Source organism: Gobio gobio (genome assembly GCF_949357685.1).
Source record: "Gobio gobio genome assembly, chromosome: 23".
Taxonomy (NCBI): Eukaryota; Metazoa; Chordata; class Actinopteri; order Cypriniformes; family Gobionidae; genus Gobio; species Gobio gobio.
This window is the reverse complement of record NC_137119.1, coordinates 26,124,565-26,148,945: the sequence shown is the minus strand read 5'-3', so window position 1 is coordinate 26,148,945 and position 24,381 is coordinate 26,124,565. Positions and strand designations below refer to the sequence as shown.

Sequence of the window (24,381 nt, the reverse complement as noted above, 5' to 3'; positions counted from 1 at the left end):
TGTAGAAATGTTATGACGTCGTAAATGTGAGACGCAAGTCCAAGCTCTACGAAAATTTTCTGCGACTTGAAGTTCTCACATGTCCTGCTTTCTGATGCAGCTAACAGCAAATTGGTAAGCTTATGAGGCTGTTACAACGTTTTATTCATTGTCTCATATGACATTATTTTTTGTATACAATGCTAACAAGTTTTCGCGGCGTACTGTGGTCGCTGTGTAGTGAACTTCCTTACTTTTAAATTGGAAATTACTTTCAAACATGATTAATTCAATATATTTCATTCAAATATTCATATATGCACATCAAGCACTGTATCCCTCTGGAAAGTGAGAATATAAGGAGGTTGAACGTATTGTTTCTGCAGTTGACGAGCTGTCATTTCCTCTCTCTAGATCTGAGAAACCTTCACATTGGGAAGCTACAGCTCCGCAAGTGGGATGAAACTAGAACTGTCACGAGTGGTACAGGGATGTCGCCTGGGGGTTTTGACTGGATTGGGAAAATCAGGGCAGCGCTCACTAGAGTTGCCCGGCTGTCTCCTGTACACTCGCTGTGCAACTGTTCCCCATCTGACCCAGGACACATTACACACTTTAAGCGACCTGCCATCAGTCACACAAGTGTCTGTGGATAGCCTGTAAGATTGTGGTTATACATTCAGGGTCAGGGATTCACTGAATATTTGGCAAATAGTTTACTTTTTTGCTAAACTTGTCGAAAATGGCATATTTTGCTGACAGATCTGGGTTTGGTTCACAAAATGTGATGTTGTGACAACTTGGATGGAAGACTTTGAGATTAATGATTTTTATTGCACTGTAAAGCGACCTTGACTTTCTAAAAGACTATATAATTAAAAAAATAACTTACTGTTAACTGTTAAATTGGCATATGGATGAATATCGCTTTAAGTTCTACAAATGTTTTTCACACATTGAGGCAGTGTGATTTGTTCTCTGAAGTTTTTCTGCAGTTTCAGTTCTTCAGCACTTTTTCTTTTTCAGTGCAGAGCATCAAGAGGTTCTGGAGGAATTCAAAGAGGGTGTCAGAAAGTTTGCAGGTTAGCAGTTCACTCTTTTACTAGCTTTTTGTCATATGCTTTCTCTTGGTTTGAGAGATGGAGGGTTGTTTGGTAGCTTGTTGTGATAAAAAATAAAAAAGGTAATTGTGACTTCATTTGACAATCTTTTTTTTTTCTTCTCAATTGCGATTTTTATATGCAATTCGAACTTTATTGTGAGTTTATATGTGAGTTTTAGTCTTATTTTTCAGAATTGTGAGATATAAACTCAGTCAGAATTTTTAGATAAAAAGTTGCAATTATCTTAAATTTTGTAAAATGTAATTATATCTAAGCTTGTGCTGGCAACAATTATAATGTCTTTCTTTAAACATTTCACATTTATAAGGCAAGTAAACCAAGAGATCGAGGTTTGGTTGCTTTATCTGGCTCTTTTAGCCCCTGCTTGCCATCTGGTTCTAAAAGCATTTTCCTCCCTTGATGGCCATTAAATATGGAAATATCAGTTTGCTTTTCTTCACATTCCTATTGTCATTAATCATAATACTCCAGTGAGATTTTTGTATGCACAAGGGGTCTGACAACAGCCGGTATGATCTGATCTTACCATCATCGAGACTGTCTGGGATTAGTTAATTGATCAAATCTATTTGTATGACATTATTTTTGAAAGCATTCTCACTTTACAGCTGTAGTGACTAAAACTTTTCAAGGTACTGTAGGTTTCTTCAAGCGTCTTAGAGACGTTACCACAGTTCTTCTCGATTTAGTCTGTTTCAGCCTTTTCTCTGTTTCTTCATGTAATCCCAGATGGACTTGATGATGGAGAGATTCCTGTGGAGCATACCGGCTGTTGTCAGGCTCCCAGTGCATACAAAATTCAAATTTTTATTACAATTAATGGCAAAAGAAATGTTTGGAAATGTACTGTTATTTCCTACTGACATGCTATAGCAAAATAATTAAATTACTGGCTTAAAACTATTTTTGGTGGTGAAAATACTAACATTTCTAAGACGTTTGCACAGTACTGTATATCACTAATATTTCAGTACAGATGGCTGATTTGTTTTTCTTTTTTTCTTGAATGGATCTTGTGGGAAATTAACTTATTTTTAGGCCACATCTGTGTGGATAGTTGTTGATGAGTAGTTTGTGGCTCTTGTGGAGTCATCAGCTAATCCTACTGTTGTCAATATAATGTTTCCTGTGGTTCTAAAGAGAATAGTCACATGGCATTTGCAGCTCAGGCGATTGACTGAAACTTTTGTGGTCCCATGCCAAAGACGGCACATTTCAAATCACATAATTCAAGTGGGTTCAGCAACTGCAATTGAGAAGAATAGAAATGCAGATTCTACCCAGGAACAATTGGATGTTTCTAAAATGGAAGGCTGCATCCTAGTAAGAAAACATGATTCCTTTTATCTCCCAAATTATTTTGTCTTGCGTTACGTAGTGAAATTGAACTAGCTCATTGCTGATTCATTTTCTCCTAGTTCTTTTTTTGTGCATTGGAATGTGATACAAAAGGATTGTGAGTGATTGGAAGATCCAAATGATACGCTTGATGCATCCTCCAAAACAGGCTGAAATGAAGACTGCCTTCAAAGGATCCTTTAAATTGAGATGTTCTTTGACGGAGCTTAATGACGTGCTAGTAAGGCAGAGATATTCTGCCTTACTAGGACGCAGCTTTCTGATTGAGAATCACCCATACGGTCACTTTTGTAGTCTGTTCAAGATCTGTTCTGAAAAGTGAAAGAGGGCGGGAAAACCTGTCACTCATATGAGATCGTAGCAATAGCATACCACAACCCATCCAATCAATTCCCCATGGACAAAACCCCGCCCTACATTTTTTTGCTTGTTTGAGAAGCTGTTTCACCCATATATACCTCAAAACGGGGAAGAAAAATTATGGCAACTTCGTTTAATGGTGACTTTATGCAAAAAGACTGTTTAATTACATATTGGTTACCCACAGTAATAGAAGTTTTGAGATACGGTTGAACTATTCTTGAAGGTGAAATGTGTAATTTCTGCACAAATAGCATACAGCAAAATTGCAAACAAGTAGCTTCAAACAGGTTTCAAGCATACTTCTATTGCTCAAACAGATTGCAATTCCATTTGGTGCCACTAGTGGTCCAGAAATTACACTCTTCACCTTCAATATCCACTCTAAGTAATTGTATAATAAAATGAAATTAATATTATATTATATAATATTTTTAACAAAGACTTACCAATGTGGCTGCTGTCTTAATTTTGAATGCTGAAGGCATGTTTTCAGATTCTCTTCCTCTCACTGACTACTAAGTGACTGTTTAGAAATAATTATGTATTCATCATTGGTTGCATATAACAGATGCATTTTTGAAAAATTAGTTTTCAGTTTTCATTTTGCAACCGTAACGAAAAGAAGGGCACTGTTTCAGTCGCTGCCTTCAGCAATCCAAGCAGAAATGAGAAAGGTAATTGCGTTCACAATATTAAGATGTGTGACCGTGAAGACATTTCAAAGGGTGACTTGAGGCGGCTGCAAGTTCTCCATTTGGATAATTACAAAAAGAAAATTGTTGTACATGATAATATTGGTCACCAAAGTTCACCTCCATCATTTCCACATAGTACCACTGAATTTAGATTCCTCCTCATGTTCCTTTCGTATATGTGCACGTTCACCTAATCTACAGTTGCCAATTAGTTTGTACAAGCTATGCAAATGTACACTTTCGCCATCAATGACACTCATCAGTGCCCCAATTTGTCCTAATCTCCATATAAATGCATTTTTATTTCCTCAGAATAATGAGTTGAGCTCTTGGTTGTTTATTTCGCCAGTAAACAGTGTTGCCATAATGAACAAGTGTTCTGCCTGATTACATGGACTGTTCTCATGCATTTCATCACTGCTGAGGACTGGATGAATAACAAAAGTGTAGTTTGCATTTCGTCATATTTTGTGTGTTGGCAGTGATAATATCTTTGAGATTGCAGTCTTATGTTAAAACGTTTTAGATTAATTTTAGATACATGTCATCTGTTTTGATTAGAAGTAGTTTCTCGAGTTGTGCTGGTTACAACAGACATCTGATCTGCTATTACTCTAATGTGGTTTTCCTACACAGGTCTTCATGATACTGTGCTTTTCTGCTCTCTGCATGATTCTGCTAACACCAGCCCTGCCGGCCACGTCACCAACAAGGTTAGAGAACTATGTCTAATGATTGTTTTCAACCTCTTTTGTCACTGAGATGGACTGAATTTCCATTAAATCATTATAAATGGTCTAAAAGGGCAATTTAGTAAAATGTCATTGGTTTTCAACTTCCCCATTTTGGCTTAAAGAGAGAGCTTTTGTGTTCTCTAAAGCTATGCCATCCCTTTATTGTTAATTGTCAGGGATTTAATGGTTTGTGTTATTTAACAGACAGTGTCTGTGTGGGGCAGCGGTGGAAGGATAGAGCTGACAGCGGCTCGGTTCATGGCGATTCAGGCGGCTGTCCAGCCGGACTGCTATCAGAGCATGGCGGACGGAGAGACCTGGCAGGCCAATACCTCTCGCAAGAGAGTCCGTAAAGCAGTGGACAGGACTCTGGCCCATCTGGATGAATGTCTGGTGTTGCACCAGAAATCTCAGGTCTTTACACAAAAACACCTGAGTTCTGAATGCTGTCAGTGACTTCAGGATACGTTTGCCATAAAACTGGCAAATGCTACACCAGTCATATTCAATACTATTTCAGAGAGAACCACAAAATAAAGTCAGACGAGAATTCATTTTAAATTTGACTTTACATTGCATATGTGGCACACAACCGTGGGAAACTTCGTTTTTGGGGTTCCAGAAATTCTTCAAACAGTGGACCATCAGTAAAATTGATATAAAATTGGGACCAAAATTGTTTAGACACTTTGACCTGACCATGTTATGCTTAAGTGTTTTTTTTTTTTTATTGCTAATGCGACCTTTTAGACCACACACAGAACAAAATTAAGCATTGCTTGGTAATTGGTTGACCTAAATTGGTATTATCTAATGGTGTACATAAATTTAACAGCTGATTGGTTGATTGTAATCTATTACATACCTTTCTATTAAAGTTATCCGATATTATCAAGATGAATTTGTTCTGACACAGTTTAACTCTGAGATCTTGTCATATTTTATTACTACTCTCTAAACTATAGCAAATAAACTGTGAAAATGTAATATATTGAAATAAAGCTGAAATAAAATTGTAATATTTGTTGAAAAAATGACCTAATAAACAAAATTTTGCCTTAATAAACTGAAATAAGTTGAAGCACTAGAATTATTAATTGGAAATAAATAAAAACGTAAAGAGTACAAGTGAAATAAAATAAAATAAAATAAATTAAACCTAAATAGCAGCATTAAAACAATAATAATACAGTGACAAAAGCACATAATGAAATTGCTAAAAAAGTAAACTAAAATGAACATAACTAAAAATAAAAGCTAATTACTACAATATAAACTATTTGCAAACTGGCTCTCTTTGTCCACAGGAATTGAAACAGGCAGAGATATTTGGGGTTGTGGAGGGAGGAGACATCATGGAGGAGAGGCTCCGGTCGGCACGAGAGACTGCAAAGCGTCCTGTGGGCGGATTTGTCCTGGATGGATTTCATTCTGCTGCCATGGACCAGGATGTGAGGGCTCAGCTGATTAGAACGACATCTGCAGAACTTCCCCAAGAAAAACCCAGGTAAAAAAGGAGTCTATTTAAATTTCTGCCTCTCAGGCTCAGACATTTCTTCAGTTGGAGATTGAGTGGATAAATCTTCCCCATTTTATCATTCTCTGATTATGCACCTCGATTTTTCAGCAGCCATAGCAACACTCCATCCCACCAGGAACCCATAGCAACCACCTCATCCATTTTGGGGAGCTGGAAGTGCTGGGGTTAGAAAGGTTTCAGGAAGAAACTTCATCTTAAGTTCCTAGTGTTGTAATGATTGATTTCTCTGATCTCCCTCTCTTGGAGATTAACTGGGAGGTTACAGAATCACACAGAAACAGCAAGACAATGGCAGGAAGTAAAGCAGTGTGGATCTGGAAGCATCCTTGAACTCAGCAGGGTCTTAAAAGGGCCGCTTCCCACTGGGCTTTACAGTCTTGTTAGAAACTTACATTTCCCTTGGGTGTATCTTGGGTCACAAATAACTGGAGCTGGAGAAGGTTGTGAGGCAGACAGGATACATAATTTAGATTTAGAGCAAGACAAGGTGTTTCTGTGCTGCAGTATTTATGCTATTGGTGGACAATGATGTTTATACACACACACATACATACACACACATGGATATAGCTGTCTTCAACATTGGTGATAATAATAATTAAAGCTGCAAGCAGTGATGAAAGGACCCTCGCACCCATGGCCACTGCCACCTGGTGGCCTCAGGAAAACAGTGAATGGTGGGTGACATGCATTTAAGTGGGTAAATATAGGAGAAATTTGGCAATGTCTCTTTGATGTGCCACACTTCCTGCTGCCAGCAGGTGGCGCTTTGACTATAACCAAATATTGCTGTGGAGATATCTTCAGGTCAGGACTATTACCAAACATGTGAAGTTTGGGGCAGATTGGACATTGTATGCCTGAGTTACAACAACTTCCTGTTTTGGGGTGTAAATTGGATACATTAGCACTTAGCCGAGTGTTGCATGATTTATTGTGTTGCATGTTTGGAACTTCATGGCATATTTAAATGTGTTTCTGGGAGTGAATTACAGTGTAAAGCATGCCATTTCCTGTTGCCCGCAGGTGGTGCTATGCCTGTAACTGAATATTGGTATGTAGATGTCTTCAGGTCAGGACTCGTGAAGTAATAAAACGTGAAGTTTGGGGTAGATCGGACATTGTAGATCAACAACTTCTTCTTTCATGACGAAACATCAACATTTGTCAGACCGCCACGGACACGCCCTTTAGGGAAAACTCAAGATCTTTTTTTTTTTTTTTTCAAAATATACAGTCGCAGGAGTTCAGTCTGATGGTATTGCAGTTGCAATCGTGTTTCTTCCTTGTTGAGTGAAGAAACAATGGTGAACTTGCAGAGACTCTATTAAGGTCGAAGAAGGTCCACATGGCTTTATGTGTGCGGGGCTGACCGGCGATGCTGGATGAGGTCTCACACGAACAGCGTTCGGGAATGGAATGCCTGTACTACGACTGACAACTGGATGGAACTTTGTGTTGGCTTTTTAAGTTCCACGGAGGCCATGCCTTTGAGTTTTGGCTTGACCAATGGGAAATGTGAATTCTCAGGCGGGAGAGTACCTTTGTTTGAAAGGCTGACTCATTCGCATGATTGGACTAAGCTGGAAATCGTGTGATCATTTATATTCTGATAAATATAATAAACACACACTGCATTCTATGAGAAAGTGATGTCCACCAAAGTGTGAGTCATTAAATGAGGAATGTTTTGATAGGAGACACTAGCTATATGAGCTAACATTAACTAGTAATTCTATCATCAAGCATGCAAAACACTATACAATATAAAAAGACAATATACAAACAGTAATGATAAACAAAATGTACTGGGGAAATGCATGTTCATTCATTAAACCAGATTGTCAATGAGAATTAGTGGATGGAATTCCATTTCTATAGGGGATTGAGTGTCTGTTGGTTGTACTGTTCTCTCATTTGAGAAAACTCAGCCCAAGTGTCTTTGAAAAGTGTGAATTAGCATCAGGGGGCTAATTCACAGTGGGGCAACTAGACATCACGGAGCCTGTCTGGGTCCTTAAGGAGATTAAATTGTAAAGATTGTGTGTTTGATCGGTCCAGTCGCTACAGAGCCACTTTGCCACTCCTAATTTTGAAACCCATATCAAATGTAAATTTTCGCCACTTCTGCCGTTTGCAAAGTTTCATGAGTTTTCGAGCGTGTTTAGGCCCTCAAAAATGCGATTAGGTGAAACATTAGACTTTATCAGGCCGCCACAGTCAAGTACTTCAGGGAAAACTCAAGATCTTCGCAATTTAACATTGCAAAGGCCTTTAGTTTAGACTGACCAAATATGATGTTGATCTGATTAAATCTCTCGGAGGAGTTTGTTAAAGTACAACGTCTAGAAATGGAAAAAATGGTAACAATTTTTGCAGAGAAAATTCAAAATATCTCACTTCCTGTTGGGTTTTTAGATTTTGCTCCCGGGGACATTTTTGTAGGTATTGGGCTATTACATGTGTCTACCAAATTTCATACTTGTACGTGAAACGTAGTGCGAACGGAGCTTAATTGAAATTTTGTAGGTGGCACTATTGAGCCATTTTGCCACACCTAATTCTGAAACCCATATCAGACGTACATTTTCACCACTTCTGGCATGTGTGCAAAGTTTAATGAATTTTCGAGCATGTTTAGGCCCTCAAAAATGCAATTAATTTCGGAGAAGAATGATAGGCTGATATTATAATTTTATAATGATTTCTGAAAGATCATGTGACACCGACTGGAGTAATAGCTGGCGAAAATTCAGCTTTGTCATCACAATAAAAATTGCATTTTAAATATTAAAGTTATTTAAGTAAAAAATATTTCACAATATTACTGTATTTTTGATCAAATAAATACAGCCTTGATGATTTTAAGAGACTTCTTTCAAAAGAAAAAGAAAAAAAACGTACTGACCCCAAACTGAACGGTAGCATGTGTTTATTTGTAGATGCGCTTGTGGTCCTCATTTGTTTGTTCAACTGTCCAAACTCCCAAACTTACTAAACTAAAAATAATTTCACTGCATGAGTTTGTCTATGTATTTATGAGATAGCTTTTGGATCTCCGTTGAACCTTTATGTTTTGTATTAATACTTAATGATTTACCCTGGGCTGAACTTGGCTTTGATTTATCACTGGGGTTAACTATAATCTGTCTTCTGAGGAACACTGAGAAAAGTATTCCCAAACCAATATAAACAATGCATTGTGAGATCCAAAGCTTTAGAATTACCTGTTACAGCTGAAGTGAGTAATGCATTCAATGCTTAAATACCTTTTCCTATCTCAGCTTAACATGCAGAGACAACTATGACCTTTAATTAACCTTTATATAACCTTTAATTAATAATAACTCCCATTAAGGCAAAAAAGCACTGTATTTGACTGATAAATTGTACTTTAAGTCTGAAAAAAAGGAAAAAAGAGCTTTTGCCATCCATTTCAGGTTTGTGTTGGGAATTGGCCGTCCTGATGAGGTCATCAGCTGTGCTGAAGCAGGAGTCGACCTGTTTGAGAGCTTCTTCCCCTTCCAGGTGACGGAGCGTGGCTGCGCTCTCTCCTTCAACTACACCATTGATCCCGACCCTGAGACGGCAGGTACATCAGCTCCTACAGGTGTGCAGAAGCCCATAGTTATACTGTTCAAAAGATACAACAGGTTTCCTACACTTTCTAAAACCTGTAAAGCTTACTGTATCATATGAGTCACTAATTTCTAAGGCCTCTTAATTATCAACATGATCAACTTTGCTGAAAAACCTGTTGTACACAATCTATTATGTTGTTAGTAATATTTCAAGATGTTCACTTAATTATCCATAAATACATTTTTAGAAATACACTTGTATCGAATGTGAGTATCAAATATGATATATCGGGTCTCTTGCAATCATTGTATTGCATTCAGGGCCGGCCCAAGCCCTTATGGGGCCCTTAGCAGAATTTTATTTGGATTTTATTCAATTCTTGATAATTCGCACACCTGTCTGTCATGTTTTTATCCTTATACGGTTTTTAATTGTAACAGTATAGCAAACCCACAAGAGTGGTCAGTTGTTAATATATTTAAAGCCTTACAGTACTACAGTTCAGACTGGGAAATGTACTTTTTTTAAAGTAGTCTCTTATGCTGAATATGCTCACTTTTCCCCAGGATTCTTTGATGAATAGAAGGTTCAAAAGAACAGTAGGCTATTTCTCTGAAATAGAAAGCTTTCAAAAAATCCTATAAACATTGTACACAACTGTTTTCAACACTGATAATCAGAAATGTTTGTTGAGCATCAAATCCTCATATGAGAATGATTTGTGAAGGGTCATATGACACTGCTTTTCAGCTTTGATCACAGGAATAAATTACACTTTACTATATATTCACATAGAAAACAGCTGTTTTACTTTATTTTTGATCAAATAAATGCAGCCTTGGTGAGCAGAAGAGACTTTTAAAAACAAGAAATGTTGATTTCTTTCAAACATTAAACAGAGCTTTTATTTTGGCGGGAAAAAAATGCATTCCATTCAACTGTGTAGAAAGAACCTTTTTATTTTCTAAATAAAAACTTCCAAAATGTAGGCTACACAACTTATAATTCCAAAGGGACAATATAGCACTTGTAGAAAACATTTACTGAGAAACTGGAAGCAATGCTACAGCTAGTTCGTCCAAAACATGCAGCACGTCAGACAAGATATTCGCACCTAACCATATCACATTCTCAAATCCACTCATTCATAAAAAGGTTACCGGGCAACTGGCAAGTACTAGCCTACGTTTTAGCGCCGATTTTCTTGCACTTTGGACTTTGAACCCTGGCCGATGGCGTCGTGAGCTCGTGCAGTGCTGTCAGAATCAATCCGTGCATATATTAGAAAACTTAACATTTTGCAGTTTATTTAATAATTGTTTAAAGTCATTTCGCGATTTCAAGCATCATAAAACAACATGCAGCAAAAAGTTATTTCATGTGCTCTTGGGGGCCCCCTGGTGGCCAAGGGGGCCCTAAGCAGCCGCTTAGTTCGCTTATGCCTTGGGCCGGCTCTGATTGCATTGCATTATATAGTGGGGCAAAAAAGTATTTATTCAGCCACCAATTGTGCAAGTTCTCCCACTTAGAAAGATGAGAGAGGCCTGTAATTTTCATCATAGGTACACACTTCAACTATGAGAGACAGAATGAGGAAAAAAGAAATCCAGAAAATCACATTGTCTGATTTTTAAAGAATTTATTTGCAAATTATTGTGGAAAATAAGTATTTGGTTGCCTACAAAAAAGCAAGATTTCTGGCTCTCACAGACCTTTAACTTCTTTAAGAGGCTCTTCTGTCCTCCACTTGTTACCTGTATTAATGGCACCTGTTTGAACTCGTTATCAGTATAAAAGACCTGTCCACAACCTCAAACAGTCAGACTCCAAACTCCACTATGGCCAAGACCAAAGAGCTGTCAAAGGACACCAGAAACAAAATTGTAGACCTGCACCAGGCTGGGAAGACTGAATCTGCAATAGGTAAGCAGCTTGGAGTGAAGAAATCAACTGTGGGAGCAATTATTAGAAAATGGAATACATACAAGGCCACTGATAATCTCCCTCGATCTGGGGCTCCACGCAAGATCTCACCCCGTGGGGTCAAAATGATCACAAGAACGGTGAGCAAAAATCCCAGAACCACACGGGGGGACCTAGTGAATGACCTGCAGAGAGCTGGGACCAAAGGTGGGGCCCTGCTTAAGACAGTACATGTCCGGGCCCGTCTAAAGTTTGCTAGAGAGCATTTGGATGATCCAGAAGAGGATTGGGAGAATGTCATATGGTCAGATGAAACCAATATATAACTTTTGGTACAAAACTCAACTTGTTGTGTTTGGAGGAGAAAGAATGCTGAGTTACATCCAAAGAACACCATACCTATTGTGAAGCATGGGGGTGGAAACATCATGCTTTGGGGCTGTTTTTCTGCAAAGGGACCAGGATGACTGATCCGTGTAAAGGAAAGAATGAATGGGGCCATGTATCGTGAGATTTTGAGTAAAAACCTCCTTCCATCAGCAAGGGCATTGAAGATGAAACGTGGCTGGGTCTTTCAGCATGACAATGATCCCAAACACACCGCCCGGGCAACAAAGGTGTGGCTTCGTAAGAAGCATTTCAAGGTCCTGGAGTGGCCAAGCCAGTCTCCAGATCTCAACTCCATAGAAAATCTTTGGAGGGAGTTGAAAATCTGTGTTGCCCAGCGACAGCCCCAAAACATCACTGCTCTAGAGAAGATCTGCTTGGAGGAATGGGCCAAAACTACCAGCAACAGTGTGTAAAAACCTTGTGGAGACTTGCAGAAAACGTTTGACCTCTGTCATTGCCAACAAATGGTATATAACAAAGTATTGAGATTAACTTTTGTTATTGACCAAATACTTATTTTCAACCATAATTTGCAAATAAATTCTTTAAAAATCAGACAATATGATTTTCTGGATTTTTTTTTCTCATTCTGTCTCTCATAGTTGAAGTGTACCTATGATGAATATTACAGGCCTCTCTCATCTTTTTAAGTGGGAGAACTTTCACAATTGGTGGCTGACTAAATACTTTTTTTGCCCCACTGTATGTATTATATGTTTTGCCCCCATAATAAAAAATACAGAGCTTTGATCATAAAACTTTGCAATTAGCTTTTAATTATATTATTTCATGACATAGTATTGGGAGATATAGAGTGACAACCTATTTTGTATAAAAGCATAAACCTTAGCATATAATTGTTTAAGACATATTTTTGGGAGATATAAAGTGACAACCTATTTTTGTACTTTTGAAAATAGCCTGCTATTCTGTTATAAAAATCTCAATTGATTTACATTACAAGCTATCAGAATTTCATCTTACATTTTGGCCATATAAATGCCAACTGCACCAAATTGCATATTTTGGCCCTGTTTGGGCTAGTGATTAAAATGTAGGTGTTTTTTTCATTCTCGAGTATGAGATCCATATTATCACTATATCTATACTATATGAGGCATAAAAGCCTGATCTATAAGAAATTATACTTCTCAAAAATACTTCTGGTTTAGAGAACGTTGAGTTTGAGAATTGACAATAAATCAATCCAAATTTTATAGCATTTTCCAGTTGCTAGAATAGAAAGTATTTTATCACTGATACTTACATTTTAAGAGACTACTGTTTCAGATTCTTCTTGTGATGTATAAAGGAGCTGTTTAGCAGGGCCGTGCAGAGAGTTCTTCAGGGGCAGGGGCTCAAATGTAAAAAAGGGGCAATATGTAAATATATATTATATATATATATATATATATATCCTTATGCTCATCAAGCCTGCATTTATTTAATCAAAAATACAGAAAAAAACAGTAGCCTAATATTGTGAAATTTTATTACATTATGTTCTTTTTAACTTTTTATTAATCAAAGAATCTTGAAAATAGTATCACAGTTTCAATCATTGACATTAAATCCTCATATTAGAATGATTTCTGAATGATCATGTGACACTGAAGAGTGGAGTAATGATGCTGAAAATACAGCTGTGATCACAGGAATAAATTATATTTTAAATTATTTTAAAATAGAAAAACATTATTTTAATAATATTTCACAATATTGCTGTTTTTTATCAAATAAATGCAGGCTTGTTGAACATAAGAGACTTTCATAATGCTGCATAATATTCAAAAATGGTAATATAATAAAGTCCTTTCACGTATCTTCACATAATAGGCCTGTATGCCGGTGGCACTTGGTTTTTGTTAACTTTGATAGTTTCATGAAATGGTAAACGGTGTATCAATATAGGCTACATAAATACAAGTGAATTTAACACTTACCATTAATGCGACGTTTGCTGCTGCTGCTGCTGTGGTTTTGTGCAGGGATTTGTTTGTTGTCTGTTAAAATCCATTTTGTCAGTGATGCAATTTATAAAATGAGACAAACCGCAGGAAATCGTTCCACAAACGTTAGTTCTTCTGTCCATGTAATTTTCAACCGATTTATGAATAAGAACAGAAAATTACCGCTCCACTTCACATCGCCCAATGGAATTTGAACTTGCTTTGCCAGATCACGATTGGTTGGTGTATATACATGACAAACGGGCATTGGTGAATTGTGTAATACTTTAAAATATATAATATATAGATTTGTAATTAAATCAACACATTTGCTCTGATTATGGATGAAAAAAAATATTGGTTTACTTTTTTTCCGTAAGGCCACACACTCTCTGAAAGGACCATATTTGGCTCGAGAGCCGCTTCCGAACAGAGGAAAATCAGCTGTCAATCAAAACGCACGCGATCCATAGCAACGCGTTATGGCAACGCCTCAACAGAAATTGTCCGACTTTTGAGCCGTTCGTTACTATTGTATACATTGTCATGTTATAATAATCACATTTATTTAGTTTTGTTGACCACGATATTATCATTGATATTTGTCTGAGAGGGGCACTTTTGATTCATTTTGAAAAAGGGCAGGGGCTCGAGCACCCAATGCCCCCCCCTCTGCACGTGCCTGCTGTTTAGCACAATATAATGAATCAGATCAGTGTCAGCAGGAACAGAAACTGTTTTTCACAGTATGGCTTGTTGGTAGTGGAGCTGTGCTTCTGCTAGTTGTTTCAGATAATTAAGTTTGATTTGACATAATAAAGTCTTAGAGAGAGAGTTTGTTTGTTCAGGCTCCAGTCAAATTTGGCTCGTTTTGAACAGAACTGGAGCCCTGGAGATTCGTCTTGCCATCCTCATTGTCAGCAGGTGTCAAACCTTCACTGCATGAAGTCAAACCTTTATTATGGTTTCTCACAATTTGGTGCTGCTTTTTACAGTTAAAAGCATATTCTGTGAGAATATATCTCTTCTCAAGTGTATGTCTAAAAAGTATCTGGATCACATAAAGAGACATAAAAAATTCACTATAGGGCATAAATAATTGATTTAGGCTGTTAGGTGTGCAGCAGTCAGTTCTAAGAAGAACCTAATCGATGTGTTAGGATGGTAATAGAGTTCAGGACAGGAACTTGCAGAGGGAAGAAAAGAAAGAGATATCCCCTCAGCCAATTAGAGAGCTCTGCAGGGGGACCGTCCATAACCTCACCATGATCTGCCACCTTCTGTCACTGCAGGTCACAAGTTTTAATCTACACCACTCTTGTTGTCTTTCTCACCCTCTCTACAGTTCTCTAAACCTCCACTTTGTGGTCTCTTTTTCCTCATTTTACTTTTTTCTCTATCCTGTGTCTTTACTCACTTATTTTCTTCTGTATATATACATATAAATTTTTTTTGCATGTCACTACATATTTTATGGTAATTTTTTATTATTTTATTTGTTCACAGAATATTAAAGACATCTTTGCTTTATATACAATTAAACATGCACTCAGTAACTTCATGCACTATAGTACTTCTGAAAAATGGTTAAAATCTTATGGTTAAAATAACTCACATTCTGGTCATATTAATAGCCTATTAAAAACATGAAGCGAGTATCCTCATGGGGGCTGCCATGTTGAGATCACATGAGTATAGCCGTATGGCTTTAGATATACTATAAGATTTTTTTAAAGTTGGAAAAGTTTTGAAATGGATGTTGCAATTAGTTTTTTCTTCCCTATTGTGACGTAGATACAAGTGAAACGGATTCTCGAACAATAAAAAATGTAGAGCGGGTCTTGATTTTGTCTGTCGGGATCAAGCCTGCAGCACACCTCTCAGAAACTGAAGCCTCCGCGCCTCGATCGCCCCACGGTGGTTGGTCCCAGTATAGCTCATAAACCCCACTTCTCCATGTATTACAATGGACGCGAGACACACTAAACAATTCAATTACATGTTTCCTAAGATGGTTGCAGTCATTTTAGGCAGTTTTTATCACAATGATTTCATTTCAAGTGTTCGTTTTTTAAATAAGTTTAGTTTTAGTTAGTGATTTGATACAAAAAAACGGGGGGATGATGATCCCCCCCCCCCCCCCCCCCCCAGGTGAAGTTGTCACTAAGGCACTAACAGACTCTTTTCTGGATTTTTGGGAGGAGATTGGAGCTTTAGCTTTAATTTCTACATTTCTTTAACTGTTTATTTCACACCAACATAATGACTTGTTCTGCATCTGTGAGAGCGTGGGCAGGCTTTTGATAATCGCGCCTCTACTTCCTGCTCTCTACTGCGCAACTCCGGTCCTGAGATTGCTACTGCGCAGATAATAAAAAATAAATTAAAATAATAAACATACAAATTGTTGATCTATACTCTAGCTTCTCAAGGTCAAAAACTTGAACATTATAACATTTCAACTTTAATTGTAAGGTTTTTGCTTTATAGATTACACATTTGTTTATTCATATCAAAATAAATCTAGGAATCAATCGATGCAGTCATGTTAGAGTCATTTCTTGTGCATCTTTGACACAAAGCAGTAGTGCACCTTGCACATATCACAGAAGACATGTGTTTTCCCAGAACAATCTTCCAATTTGCATCTTGTTGCTTCTTTTTTTTGGTATCATAATTTGGAAGACCAAGAACTCCCATTGCCAGACCGACAAGGACTTCAATCTCAGAAGCTGAGGCATGTTTATACCCCCGACTCCATTTTGTTCTGCATATATATTGGTCATTGTGCTCATTAGCTCAAACATCTGGCTTGGAACATACTGTTTGAAGTAGCCGTATGGTGTAAGTGGCTCTGGGGGCGTCAGTTGTTTCTACTGGGGTAAAGCGGGTGTGACGACGCCACTGAATATCACTCTTTTTTTTGTGATATTTGTAAAAGGATCATCACCAAGTACTGGTTCTACATCTGCCTCATGCTCATAATCTTCTGTCTTCTTGATCTTGACTTTCCTCTGCCTTAATCTCAATTTCTTCCCCTTCTACTGGTAGTGGCTCATCTCGGTCCTCCCCTGAAATTATTAGCAAAAACTGTCCCTTATAAAACAACTTCATACAAGTTTTATATTGTAATTTATTTTTACATGAAAGAAATGAAACCGTATATCCAATAAAAAAATATTCAATCAATTTAGGGACATCCAATTGTATGAAAAGTCTTAATTAACTATCCCTAATTTTCATTCTACACACTCACCAATTGTTCCACTCTATCTTCCTCATCAATCCACATAAATTCAACATCTTAGATATTTTATCAGCTACATGTTCAAGCACTTCAAGAACTGTTATTTTGCATATGAAACAGCTTCAAAAATGTATTAGTATATTTTTTTTATTAAAGATTTTTCAATCAGCATTACTGGACATGTTATTTCAGTAACATGCTTTTGAACCTACTGTACATTCTAAAGTACATGCACATTTGAAAAAATCCTGATTTAAAACTTGCAATTCTACAATTGATTTTTAACTTTAAGTTCAATCCTTCTATTTTACATAAAAAACTATGAAATACTGGCAAACATATCCACATTTTTTTAAATAAATCATAGAAAACTTTTTTTAATTACCAAATGCAGAGCTTTACTGCCATTTGATTGGATGACAAACATCCAATCTCATGGACTGCAGGCTTTAAACTAGGTGAAATGCTCCAGAAGTAAAAAAAATAAAGGGCTGACATTGTAATGGACTCAGGGTCCGAATGGAATTAATTCACTAACCATGCATATCCACAAATTTGTAAAATCTGCATATAAATGCTTTCAAGAACAAATCATGATTAATCTTTCATACTAAAATAAATTATAAATAAAAAACAAACAAACAAATATATATATATTTATTATAGGAACATCTGAAACTACTCTGAGTGGCCTTATAAACATGTTAAAATTAAGTTTTATAGAAGATTTTCATAATAAATATATCATTATACATGCATGCATATATACAGTAAACGAACACTAAAATGTGCTTCTTACTGGAGCAGAACGGTCTATTATCTGTCTGTTTAAAAAATGTTTTGAGGATTGCACACTTGGCATTGCTTCTTAGGCAAGAGCGTGTTTTTAGAGAGTTATGAACGGTTGTGCGGAAAGTCCTTAAATGGATACGTTTGGGCGGGTTTTATGTAAATTACAAACATAGCTCAATTAGAATACAACACATTCATTAACAGAATGAGATTAAGAACAAAATTCATATACGTACTTGTGAATTTAGCCAAACTTTTTGTGAGAAGTGCTCTTGTGCATTCAAATGCATATAATCCATGCAATTTTTTGGGAATGAGATCTGGTGTTCTTTTAATAAAAACCATTAGACTTCAAGAATTTCATTCAATTTGAAAATTATGTTTCCTTGTCATGTGCACACCAGACATGAAAAATGCACTACTTTCATTATCTGGTCATGAAATGTAAATGTAATGGGTTTTGTCTTGTGATGAATGTTTAATCATGTGTACATGTTTGACACAGTGCTGGAAGTCAATGGAGAGATGCCTGCTGTCAAGAATCTGAATGGAAATGGAGATGAAAATATGACGCCTTTTGAAATGAACCTCAAAGATAAAAGGTCTGTCTGTGTGTGTGTAGGGAGACAAGGACATACCCTTTCACCCCTCATACAGCTGTGCATGTTTTCATTGCTCATATCAGATGAGGCTACTAATGCTTTCTTTCACATCTTTCATGATGTCAATCTCCTCAGCTTGTATATGAGGATAAATACATTTTATATGTCAGTAATTTATTCTCTTTATTATCAAAGGAGCGATGAAGGATATTAAACAAAAGGATTTTCCAACCCCCACACTCGTGTCTCAAACCACTGCCTTTATAGCGAGTGTGCATGTTGTGCACGCTCATCCATGTCTTAATGGACCTTGCTTTGTGCACTGGTCCGGAGTCATGTTGGAACAGGAAGGGGCCATCCTCAAACTGTTCCCACAAAGTTGGGAGCATGAAATTGTCTAAAATGTCTTGGTATGCTGAGGCATAAGAGTTCACTTTCACTGGAACTAAGGGGCCAAGCCCAACCCCTGAAAAACAACCTACACCATAATCCACCCTCCACCAAACTTTACACTTGGCACAATGCAGTCAGGCAAGAACCGTTTTCCTGACAACCGCCAAACCAGAGAAGGGTGATTCATCACTCCAGAGAACACGTCTCCACTGCTCTAGAGTCCAGTGGTGGCGTGCTTTACACCACTGCATCCAACGCTTTGCATTGCACTTGGTGATGTAATGTTGGATGCAGCTGCTCGGCCATAGAAACCCATCCCATGAAGACCAGTCTGCAGTCTTGATTTTATACACCTGTGGCAATGGAAGTGATTGGAACACCTGAATTCAATGATTTGGAGGGGTGTCCCAATACTTTTGGCAATATAGTGTATGTATAAAAATAAATCTTTAATGGGTTTTCTACTACATATTTCAGTAAGATCATTTACGTTATATTAAGCCATACAAGTCTTAAATAAAAGGAACCCCGGGTATTAAGTATAAATATTACTACTTTAAAAAAAAAAAATTAAGTATTGGTATATTGGTACATTTACGCTTCCTTTAATTTTGTGGAAAGCATGCCTTGATTATTTAATACGATTTTCGGTGCATTTTAGTTTTTGCATTAAATATTTTTAAACCTACTCTGCAACAGTTGCTGTTTCATCCAGATTATGGTTCCTATAAAAAAATACACTTAAGAGGCAGAACATCTCTCTGTGTTAAGAACATCTAATGTCATCAATAGACACAAATATTTTATCGTCCAGCCATATTCATCAATCGTACATTTCAGTACTTTTTTAAAAATGTTTTGTTGCATTGTAGATTTGTCCTTAAATGTATTTTGATCCTTTAAAATCCCTTAACATGCAGATACCCTGGTGTGAAAAGTATCTCCATAACACTTTGTTTGACTTTCAGGTATCACGATGATTTCCGCCCACTTGTGGAGGGCTGTGGCTGCTACTGCTGTAAAAAACATATGAGAGCATATGTTCATCATTTACTGGTGACCAACGAGCTGCTTGGCGGTGTTTTACTCATGCTGCACAACATGACACATTACCTAGGCTTTTTCAAAGCACTGCGGGAGGCAATAGCCAGCGACCGTCTGCAGGACTTTAAATATAGAGTGCTCCATTGCATAGGAGGTGATTGAAATGATTGAAGGTCTTAAGGCAAAAAAAGAATGAACAAAGAACACCTACATTGGGCTTTGATGTTGTTTCATGGATATAAAGCTGGATTCTGATGCACATGCTCTTGCCATGCAAAATATCAGATAAAAAGGGCTACTGTGAGCAACACGGCAAACCTTTTATAATTCACATGGCTCATCTCAGAGTTCACGTATGGATTTTAAATTTGCTATTTGCTGCATCAAATGAACAATCTCACTCAGAAGGAGCATTAATAATGGTGAAATTAATTCTTTAAAAGAGTAACACTTGCTCAGTTTCTCACTTTTACAAGCCCTGAAAAAGACCACCTGCTGGTTTACTCGAGCACATATTTTTCTGACGGGTTATACGTTTAATATTGGAAAATGCGGCATTTCTTACAATAATGGTATTGTATAATAATATTTGTTATTATGCATTATTGTTGTTGTATACAATTGTGATGTTTAGATCATATTAACATTTTGCCCTTTTGTTAAGTTATAAACTTTTTTTTATCTAGCTTACTGACTTTTTTGTATTTGTTTTTCCAATCTTTACATTCCTATTCATAAAGTATTTTTTTTTAACTTTGCAATAAATTCACAGCAGTGCCTGTAAACCTTGTAGCTGTCACTATATTCACAACAGAGCACATCCTGAAGTGCCTTATTGCTTTTATAAAAGTTGAATGTTATGTCTGTGTATATTTTAGCACAGCTAAAATGGTTCCAGGCTCATAACTATAGATTTTAATCGTAGTTTTATGACCTAATTAAGGATGTGTAAGTGCATTTTGAGAGCGAGTACTGTAACATTTATTCATCTGGTAGACCTTTCTAATAAGGAATTCTGCAACAAGCGATTCTTAAGGAGACAGTAACATAAGTGGAGCAATACAAAGTTTTGAAGTTGGTCATGTGCTGAGATGTAGGTGTAAAAGAGCAACAGTACAGGATATTCCTTGAAATACTTCAGAGAGAGGGTGTTGGTGTGAGAGTGTGTTAAAGTGCGAAAGTGAGAAATCTTGGGTTGGGTACAAGCTGCAGAGATTGGAAATCAAAGAGGGAATCAATGGTTTGCAATGTTATATAGTTAAAGCTATTTTCTCCAAATACAGAAACAGTGGGGCCCAAAAGTCTGAGATCACTTTTTTTCTCACTGCAAATTATATCATCAGCATTAAAGGGGTCCTATTATTATTTTTTACCTTTCTTTAGTGCGTAATGTTATTGTTTGAGAATGAAAAAGGTCTGCAAACTGTATTTAAACTCCCTGAAACGCTACAATTGTAGTCTTGAGTTTTCTTCCGGGAACGAACATGTCACAATATTCCCCATTTTTTTCAGCAAAATAAAAAAAGGGGACAAGGCCTGTTTGAGATGTTTTAGTAGCGTGTTGAAACTTTTCCCAAACATAATTGAATCGGTTGACCAATCACAACACACTGGTCCAGCCGACCAATCAGAGCTCATTGCACTTTTTGGAAGGAGAGTCTTCATAGAAACAGATTTATTACTTTTAGTTTGTCAAGAGATTTAAAGTGCAATTTAAAGTGTTCTAGTGCGTAAGGAGGTGTCTATGATTGAATATGGGGAAAAAAAGCAAAAGAAGAGAAAATTTACAATTAATTCTCAGATGCCATGTTTGTATTTTACAGCGAAAATATTCTGGCTTTCTGGCATTTATTCGATCTTAAAGGATTAGTTCACTTTAAAATGAAAAACTGCAAGATCAAAAATGATATGACTGCAAGAAGCATTACACTTTCTTCATAAGTTGATGGAAGGCTGTCTGGCGGAAGCTAGATATTTTAATAGATAAAGTTTTAAATAATATGGATATTTTTCTTACAAAAACCATCGATTTGCTTCAGAAGGCATTTATTAGCCGCCCAGAGCCGTGTGGAGTATGTTTATGAGGGATGGATGCACTTTTTTGAGCTTCAAACTTAATGGATCCCGTCACTGTTAAAGCTGGGAAACATCAGGATATTTATTAATATAACTGATTGTGTTCAGAAAGAAGAAAGTCATATACACCTAGGATGTGTAGACTAGAGGGTGAGTAAATCATGGGGTAATTTTCATTTTAAAGTGAGCTAATCCTTTAAAAGGATTAATTAAAAATGTTATTACTCCTCCACCTGCGTGCCATCGTTGGTAGAACGACATGGTAGAACGACAAATTTGTGACAATACGGTTACGGGAAACCAGTTTGCGAGCTTGTTGATTTCTTCAACGATGCACCGCACTGTGGTAGTTAAGCAGCAAGTTATGACGTTGTACCGGAAACACACCCCAGCACGTTACTGACAGACTTGGAAGAGAGATGCTGCAATTATATACCGGTAAATAATATTTTTTGAACATTCAAGCATGAAAACCTATTCTAGGAGACCCCAAAAAACAAAATCAAGACTTAGTAAAAGGGCATCCTCTTTAAAAATGAATTTCAAAAGGTCTTATTTACAAAACTTTATAATGTTGATTTCCAGATTTACATTTTCAGTATGATTCCATATTTTTAAAACCCACTGTATATGTTTGGCAACCTGCGTTCACTTTTGAACATCTAACCTGGTGTATGTGTGTGCTCGTATGAGTGACAACATGTTGCATTTCCATTTAAAAGCAGAGCGACACTTTCCCAGCAGGTGGTTCCTCCCCACGTTTCAACCAATTACCTTTTCCGAAGAGTCAGGAGAGATCATTAAAAAAAAGTTTGAGCTGCTGGACTACTTTCCACTGCTAGTCCCTGCTTGATTTAGACTTCACTTTTATCCCAGCAACCCAGCTTCCACTCGTCACAAGGGCTTTATCTCAGTAACTCAGGTTTTGAGCCAATAGTCAATTACACAAATGTGTTTTTATAAGCAAAAATGGTGGAAAAGTTCAAGAAAATGTAGCCAAGATATTAAAATTGACTTTCGATAATGGGGAAGTACTCACTGGAGTAAAAAGTGTGACAACTAGTCTCCCCTATTAATCATAAACTTGACAGCCAGCTTTTTAAGCTTTGCGTAATTAGCTCTTATTAGACCATTGTAACCATTAAATTAAGATTTGCTTTTAGCATTCTCCCTGATGAAACTTGTCTACTTGTACCTTTTGATATTTTTTTAATAATGCTTTTTATATAATCTTTGTGACCCATTTAGTATGACTTTGGGAAACCTTACTTGAGAATCCCTACACAATTTCTTTTTAGATTTACTGCTTGATTGCGATGGATTCTCTATGGCTTTGTTGGAACCCAAGGTGATATTTCCTGAAAAATTGTGCCCTTTTAAGGGTCACTCAAGTATGTACAATGTATAAATGAAGAGGTTGTGAGAGTGTTAGAGCTTCTTTCCAGTCGAGAATTTCACTGTGCGCCTACTCGGTTTTCAAGTATCCGTGATCTAATGCATTGTTCGAATAGAGTTTGCCTCAATATATAATCTTGCTCTGTGCTGTATAATATGAATTTTTATTTAGTTCAATGGCAGTTGAGCTCCTTGTCAAATTTTCTTCAATAGCAAAGAGACTGAAATGAAACTGAAGGGTTATTCTTGTGGGAAAACTTGACCTTTCGATCTCCTTAACAGCTCGGTTAAGTGCAAATCCTGGCTCACCACATGGCTTGTTTCTTAAATGATATATGAAGTCTTATGATGTTACATGTATATGTCAAATTGATGGCACAGAGCAAATTCAGTTACTAAAGCACTGCTCAGGTTCTCCCTTCACCGCATATGTTGTCAAATATTCCTACATATTTTATCAGGAGTGGTGTCAGAGGGAATTCAATTCTATATGTATATTTAAAGGGTTAGTTCACCCAAAAATGAAAATTCTGTCATTAATTACTCACCCTCATGTCGTTGGACACCCGTAAGTCCTCCGTTCATATTCGGAACACAAATGAAGATATTTTAGTTGAAAGCTGATGGCTGAGAAAGGCTTCACACAGGCCTCCATTGGCATTCAGTACATTGACACTTCCAAGATCCATGAAAGGCACTTAAAACGTCGTTACAAAGTCTATCTCACCACAGTGGCTCTACAATAATCATACAATGCGACGACAATAGTTTTTGTGCGCAAAAAAAAATCAAAATAACACCTTTATCCAACTTGTTCTCGACTTCCGTGTGCGCCTCCACGACGCATGCGCGAGAATATCCATTATGACATTTCTTCCTGATCTTCCTGGTTTCTTCCATTTCTTCCTTCCTGATTTCAACCAACCTTTCGAACAGGTTGGTTGACTTTGAAAATTAAAGTTTAAACTTGTAACTTTCTGTCACTGCTATTGTGGTATCATAATGGAAAAGCTTTGGACTCCCCCCCCCCCTCACATTTGAATATTAATCTTAATATCTTGAGATTGTAGTAAAAAATACATTTCAAATAATTTATTGGGAGACTGGGATGATGCAGTGTGAAAATTAAAATAATTTATATTATAAACTTAAATTTTATTGGACAATTTTCAATAATGAAATGTTTTTTTATTT

The 24,381-nt window shown here is 36.9% G+C and overlaps 1 protein-coding gene across 2 annotated transcripts; it reads left to right on the top strand.

Annotated features, from left to right (window-relative positions):
* The first annotated feature begins 17 nt into the window (after positions 1–17).
* Positions 18–20,498, top strand: qtrt2 (queuine tRNA-ribosyltransferase accessory subunit 2). Of its 2 annotated transcripts, none has more exons than XM_079805476.1 (9): positions 18–114; positions 394–638; positions 1,006–1,061; positions 4,157–4,233; positions 4,459–4,668; positions 5,562–5,761; positions 9,235–9,386; positions 18,183–18,279; positions 19,641–20,498. In XM_079805476.1, the coding sequence occupies exons 2-9, from the start codon at positions 439–441 to the stop codon at positions 19,876–19,878; spliced, it is 1,230 nt and encodes a 409-aa protein (XP_079661602.1). In that variant the 5' UTR covers positions 18–114; positions 394–438; the 3' UTR covers positions 19,879–20,498. The 2 variants fall into 2 exon arrangements, with proteins under 2 accessions (XP_079661602.1, XP_079661601.1); XM_079805475.1 differs by having other exon boundaries at positions 9,235–9,404.
* The last annotated feature ends 3,883 nt before the right edge of the window (positions 20,499–24,381 follow it).